The sequence below is a fragment of the Mizuhopecten yessoensis genome, unplaced genomic scaffold (assembly GCF_002113885.1).
Source record: "Mizuhopecten yessoensis strain PY_sf001 unplaced genomic scaffold, ASM211388v2 scaffold10917, whole genome shotgun sequence".
Classification (NCBI taxonomy): Eukaryota; Metazoa; Mollusca; class Bivalvia; order Pectinida; family Pectinidae; genus Mizuhopecten; species Mizuhopecten yessoensis.
The window spans coordinates 1,680,898-1,688,462 of NW_018408786.1; the positions used below are offsets into that span (position 1 = coordinate 1,680,898).

At 35.2% G+C, this 7,565-nt stretch overlaps 1 protein-coding gene across 2 annotated transcripts in view; it reads left to right on the plus strand.

The window, feature by feature from the left end:
- The window catches only part of LOC110463592 (peptide methionine sulfoxide reductase MsrA 2-like), a 15,905-nt gene extending 9,354 nt beyond the window's left edge, over positions 1–6,551 (plus strand). For both annotated transcript variants that reach the window (XM_021518316.1, XM_021518315.1), the window contains exons 4-6: positions 4,345–4,409; positions 5,769–5,897; positions 6,206–6,551. In XM_021518316.1, the coding sequence (XP_021373991.1) occupies positions 4,345–4,409; positions 5,769–5,897; positions 6,206–6,529 (518 nt within the window). In that variant the 3' untranslated portion in view covers positions 6,530–6,551. The remainder of the gene's footprint in view (positions 1–4,344; positions 4,410–5,768; positions 5,898–6,205) is intronic.
- Positions 6,552–7,565: the final 1,014 nt, after the last annotated feature.

Below are 7,565 nucleotides of genomic sequence, written 5' to 3' on the forward strand. Positions count from 1 at the left end.
AGGGTAGATGGGTATTTTATGGGGGTAGATGAGTATTTAATGGCTACAGTATATGGTAGATGAGTATATTATGGCTACAGTATAGGGTAGATGAGTATTTTATGGCCACAGTATAGGGTAGATGGGTATTTTATGGGGGTTGATGAGTATTTAATGGCAACAGTATAGGGTAGATGAGTATTTTATGGCTACAGTATAGGGTAGATGGGTATTTTATGGGGGTAGATTGGTATTTTATGGGGGTAGATGAGTATTTAATGGCTACAGTATATGGTAGATGAGTATTTTATGGCTACAGTATAGGGTAGATGGGTATTTTATGGGGGTAGATGAGTATTTAATGGCTACAGTATATGGTAGATGAGTATATTATGGCTACAGTATAGGGTAGATGAGTATTCTATGGCCACAGTATAGTGTAAAGGGGTATTTTATAGGGGTTGATGAGTATTTAATGACTACAGTATCGGGTAGATGGTTATTTTATGGAGGTAGATGAGTATTTTATGGCTACACTTTAGGATAGATGAGTATTTTATGGCTACTGTATAGGGAAGATGGTTATTTTATGGGGGGTAGATGGGTATTTAATGGCTACGCTATAGGGTAGATGGTTATTTTATGGGGGTAACTGATGGCTACAGTATAGGGTAGATGGTTATCTTATAGGGGGTAGATAGGTATTTAATGGCTACAGTATATAATTATATAGGGTAGATGGTTATTTTATGGCTACAGTTTAGGGTAGATGGTTATTTTGATAGGGGGTAGATAGGTATTTTAAGGCTACAGTATAGGGTAGATGGTTATTTTGATAGGGGGTAGATAGGTATTTTAAGTCTAAAGTATAGGGTAGATGGTTATTTTATGGGGGGTAGATAGGAATTTTATGACTACGCTATAGGGATGATGGTTATTTTATGGGAGTAGATGAGTATTTAATGGCTACAGTATATGGTAGGTGAGTATTTTTTATGGCTATATTATAGGGTAGATGGTTATTTTATAGGGGGTAGATAGGTATTTAATGGCTAAGGTATAGGGTATAGGGTAGATGAGTATTTATCTATCTACCCCCATAAAATACTTATCTACCCTATACTGTAGTCATATTATACCTATCTACACCCATAAAATACTCATCTACCCTAAACTGTAACCATTAAATCCCCATCTACCCCCATAAAATAACCATCTACCCTATCTAGCATAGCCATTAAATACCTATCTACCTCCCCATAAAATACCCATCTACCCTATAGCATAGCCATTAAATACCTATCTACCTCCCCATAAAATAACCATCTACCCTATCTAGCATAGCCATTAAATACCTATCTACCCCCCATAAAATAACATTCTACCCTATACTGTAGCCATTAAATACCTACCTACCCCCATAAAATACTCATCTACTCTATACTGTACGTAGTCATTAAATACCTATCTACACCCATAAAATACTCATCTACCCTATACTGTAGTCATATTATACCTATCTACACCCATAAAATACTCAGCTACCCTATACTGTAGTCATATTATACCTATCTACACCGATAAAATGCTCATCTACCCTAAACTGTTGCCATTAAATACCTATCTACCCCCATTAAATACCCATCTACCCCCATTAAATACCCATCTACCCCCATAAAATAAGCATCTACCCTATAGCATAGCCATTACATACCTATCTACCCCCCATAAAATGTTTAACTACCCTTTTAGTATACCTTTCTTATTGATACTGTATACCTATCTATGCTCAATACTATAAATTGAAAATTGATCGCAGATTCCTAAAATGTACTTCTGTGAACAGAATTTACTTACAATTATTTTGCAAAGTGTGATAATTAATAAATGAGATGTGATTACAAAATCATTGAAATATTGAAGCCTAGCTATTGCATTGTACTGTGAAAAAGGCTTATATCTCTATATAAAGTTTTTTTAATATGTCAATTTAAATTGATTGACCATTTTGTAACAATCAAAAATAGTTTGACATTATCCTATCAACATAAGGTAAAAAATACTGGATTTTAAACATCAATTAAAACATAAAAGAGGTGTTTTTTTTAGTACAAATCCGCAGTTGGATTAGGGTAAATTACATAACTAATCCTTTAAAAATAAATATTACTCACCAGTACTCTTTTAGGCCATTGCCTTTTGTTTGGGTCACTCTGCAAGAAGGTTGCAATCTCACCATAAAAATCAATTGCCATGTTGTACCGTTGCTGGATAAAGCATGTATGGTGACGTCCAAGTGACCAAGTAATATGTACATGTATACCTGACCAGCCACATTATAAACTTCTAATTACAAAAACAACATCTGTCAAATTCTCCATCACTGCCCATTCAGTGACCATCATCCCATTCACTAGGTGTTATCCAGTCAATTGTATCAATACTTGTCAACCATAGTTCTGGCATGGTAATTATAAGTCTAATCTAGTACACAAGCTTTAATGAGCTCATTAATAGTGAAATAATTAGGGTGTTGTTTTTAGAACGTTATTGTATATTGTGAAAATATGAATATCAGAAAAGTTGCTTTTACAATTAAAAAATGACAAAGAGAATGTAACAATTAAAAAAAACACCTGACATTTATATGTGCATATAAATATGTTAGCATATATTTCCATGAGTTGCATTAAAAAGATGAGCATAGAAAATTGTACAACTGATTTTGTTCATAACTTGTTGTGGGGTTGGGGGGAATGTCAGAACTCAACTATATTATCAAGAAAAATACAAAATAACATTCTCTTTTCCAATAACACTTAAAATACTGTACTGTATAAATCAAGTTCCTTAGCCAATTGTATAACTGAATTGTGTTTATTTACTTCTTTTTTGTTGGGGAAGAGGTCGATATATTAAAATGTCAGAAATCAACTGTGATATCAAGAAAATTTAAACATAACACTTCTTTTCACAATACACTCTACAAAATTCAGCATTCAGAGTACCAATGCAAGTTGCATTATTATAACCTTTTGTGAATTATCAAAACTTTAATGGTTTTTAAACTTCAGTGTATTTCTTTGTTTTAACTATCATTCATTATAATTAAGGCTGTTTATTTTCCTGTGTAAAGCTGAGCCACACCTGTGTGCTGGTCACCATGCAGTGTCACCTATCTCTCACCTGTATTGATAAGCCCCCAGGGTCCCAGTCCCCTCACAGGTGACACCCTGTGTATTATAATTACCTGGATAGACATACAGGAACCTTGTATTACAGGTAACATGATGTAATAATGCTATAAAGTTTGTATTTATGTAAAAAGTTTTGATAAATTTTAGGGGGGATGAATATTTTATGGGGGGGATGAGTATTTAATGCATTAAATATTCATCCGGATGAGTATTTTATGCATAAAATATCCATCCGGATGAGTATTTTATGGGGATGGAAATTTTATAGGACACCGGCATCAGAGAAATTTCAATGCTTCATGAACTTTGATTGCTTTTTAATTGATGTGTACTTTTACACTGTTAAGAAATGGATTTAATTAGCCAATGAGCCAGTCATGAGGTCGTGATATCGTGATATCTTACGCAAAACTTTCCAATGGTCCATTGCATTGCATAGTAAATATATCCTAATTTTGCAAAATTCCAATGAGTTATTTTTCTGCTGAATATCTTTATTTCCTAGGGTCCCTATCCTCCCTAATCACCGACTATAATATATATATCTGAACTCAAGGACTTACACTTTGGCTGTTACTAAACGAACATTAAAAAGAAGGTTTTGTTCCATTTTCACCAACGAAGTTACCCTTTAAAAAAAGTCTGTTTGAGAAAATATATAATGACTGGTCTAGTAATAAACATTTGCATATATGTCATCAACACAGAAACTTTGAAAACTACCACTGAAAGTGAGGCTGGGAGAAGCAAGTTATATTATATAAACAAGAATATTACATATTTCTTATGAATTGAAGTGTCTGGAATCTTCTTGAAACAGTTTTGTGACCGCTGTAAAATCAGTTCTGTCATTTGAAATTTGTTGAATAAACAATAAGTCATCACCAAAAGTGAACCCACAACAGTTTCAGAAGTAGATACTGTATTTATCATGAAAATAAGCCCACGTCTGCTAATAAGCCCACCCATGTCAAATACTGTTACTTAGTAAAAATGCTTACAAATGCAATTTGATTGTCCTGCAATAAATATAAGCCCACCCCGTACTTTGGGTCAGGTTTCACGTGTTGGCTCCCAAGGCTTGTTACAGGATAAATATATGATTAGTTTATGATATACTGTAATCAAAATTGATCACATGTTTCAAAGTTTTCTTGTGTCATTGTAGGAATGGGCTGTTTTTGGGGTGCAGAGAGAAAGTTCTGGAAACACTCTGGAGTATTCTCAACTCAGGTAAATGTTTTTAATGATCTTTATATTCTTTCCAGCTTTATTATGCCCCCGCCATCAAATGGGGGGGCATATAGTGTTGCCGTCCCATCCTGTCGCGTCCCATCCCATCCATGAGAGGCCCGTTTATGTCTTACAGACATTTTCTAGTTTTTGTCATGTTTGACATCTGAATAAGTCTAAATGTATCAACAGGTGATTGTTGGCTAGTTTTAGGTTGTTTAACATCTATGATCTGAATTCGTATCTAAATGACTGCTTCCAAAACTAAGGGAGGGTCGGCTAACTGCACTCACCTCCACAAAGTCAATCCTGGTTCTTAGTTAATAATAATATAAAGAACTAGCTCTGCTGTGAAATTATGCAGTTCTTGAGTATCCATATAGGCGAAATCTGTGAAAGGTCTGAATGTTTTATATAGGGAGAGGGGAAAGTTTATAGAACACAAAAATGAATGTTTATAATACTGACAGATAATATAAGGTTAAGCTGATAATGCAGTGAGTAGCACATGCTACCTTTCACCAAGACAACCAGGGGTCAATTTCCTGATCAAATGTGAAGCGATGGTTGGTCACCAGTTCAATTCAACCCCGTATATTTTCACTGGGTACTCCTGTTTCCTCACAAAATTAGACCCCCTGCACAGCTTCCATCAAGNCCCCCCAGCCCCCACTCACTACACACACACAACACTTTAATCTTCTGAGGACCAACTGTCTCAGTTTCATCTTCGTTCTTCATTGCATGTTATTTCCTGTTGGATGTCAGATAATGTGTAGAAAAGTCAAATTTTCCTCTCGGCTAATTAAGAGTTGTTTATTAGTTACATACAAGGAAAGGGCTCTTCTATCTTCAAGTCAATATTAAAACACGTTATAGCGAGTCCTGCAATGAGTTCCAACTTGTTTGTTGTCATACAACTTAAGTCAACTTATCAACTGCTTCTGATCAGCTCACGAGTACCTGGTCATGGTTTGATTAGCGACAATCATTTATTCAACTGGGTACGTTGGTCGAACGGTGACAGCCTTACTTACAACACCTCGACATTGACTATTATATCCCTTACTGATATTATCTCTCTGCCCTTGGCCCCGTTTTCAATTCTCTCTGTGACCTTGGCCTGTTAACTTGACCCTGTTTTAAATTATCTATGTAACGTTGACCCAAATTAACATTAAATCTCTGAAATTAACTTTTATTATTCTGTGACCTTGACCTTTATTTTTTTTCTGTGACCTTGATAATTTTGTTCAATGCTCTATGTGACCTTGGCTTTGATTAACATTATTACTTTGACCTTGACCCTGTTTAATAGTTTGCCTGTGGCCTTTAACTGTACCCTGAACCCTGTTACAGGTAGGATATGCTGCTGGTTATACCCCTAATCCAACGTACCAAGAAGTCTGCTCAGGAGCCACAGGACACAATGAGGTTGTTCGGGTTGTCTTCGATCCCAAGAAAACAGATTATGCAGAAATTTTGAAGGTAAATTAATTCCATCCTTAGAAATATTGACTGTAGGTTGAAAAGGAAGGCCTTTCATGACCGAATGTACATGTGGGAAGCTAGGCTAATGTTATGTTTATCTATAGTTCAAAAGGCATCAAAAGTTAAAAGTAGGCAGATATCTGATATACAATAAAACTTACACTTTCATTTAACGTCACCTTCACGAAAAACTACATTGCATGTTATTTCTCAGAGATAAACAGATGCATTCAACTGTTATGTCTATTCTACAGCAAAGGAATGTGATTTGTTGCTTCATTTTATCAATTCATTCTTTTCTCCAGTTGTTTTGGGAGAGTCACAATCCCACACAGGGAATGCAGCAAGGGAATGACCGGGGAACACAGTATCGTTCGGGGATATACTATTACAGCAGTGAGCAGCGAGACCAGGCTCTGGCCACCAAAGAAGCATATGAGAAAAAAATTATGCAAAATGGATATGGAAAAATAACGACTGAAATATTGTCAGCACCAGAGTTTTACTATGCTGAAGACTACCATCAACAATATTTACACAAAAACCCTGGCGGGTACTGTGGACTTGGTGGAACTGGCGTCTCTTGTCCGAGGGGAATCCTTAACTCCAAAGCAAAATCTGAATTATGATGCCTTAACTTTAAAAAAGTCTGCACAGGAAGAAAAAAAAAGCCTCACAGGGAAATGGTTTGTTTTATTGAATTTTATTTGGCTCCTTCCTTACTTCAGTGTTGTGAAGGAAATTGTCTAGTTACACATCAGGGATATTAATATTGTGATGTCAATGATACCATGATGTCATTGGAGGTATGACATCATAAGTATTATGATGTCATAAAATAGGTTATACTACAACTTCTGTGTTCTTCGCTAGACTAGAGTTGTAAGAGTGTAAAATCCTCTGATGTCAAGGTATCTTTTACGTCATACTATCCATGACGTTAGCATTTGTTATATGTACAGCCATTCAAAATACATATGACATATAATTAGACTTTTTCTCTTTGTGAGATTTAAGGAGAAGGGTTGGAAAATTTACTGTAAAGATCATTATTCTACAGAATTTAATTCTGATGATATTACAATTTTATTATGTATCAATAATGCAACATGTCGAGAGAAAAAAACCTCAAGAAATCTGCTTTACTATTGTAATCTGCTTAATAGCCTCTCATTGAATACATATATATCTAGAAACAAAACCTGAGCAATATACAATGTAAACAGAATTTGTATACATAATATATTGCAAACATAAATGCTAGTATAAATCAGTGCAGACTTGTTGCAATGTATTTATATCTTTTATTACATACTTACTAATAAATACAGGGTTTTTGTATTTGCGATACAACACAATTGCTCTAACCCATATCAGCCCTCACCGTATCGGCCCGCAAAACCCGTATCACACCCCTTTTGAACATTTTTCGTTTTTCAATATTTCAAAAGAAAAATAGATCATAAGATAGTAGATCATTCTGTATTTTATTATTAAGTTTGTAATAAACAGAATAAAACATGCCTTTTTCCATATCACACCCAGTATCAACCCTCGACCAATATCAGCCTTCAGGCCTTTTGCCCTCGGGCTGATATTGGAATCTCGGGTTGATACTGGGTGTGATATGGAAAAAGGCATGTATTATTCTCCATATTGAGTCAC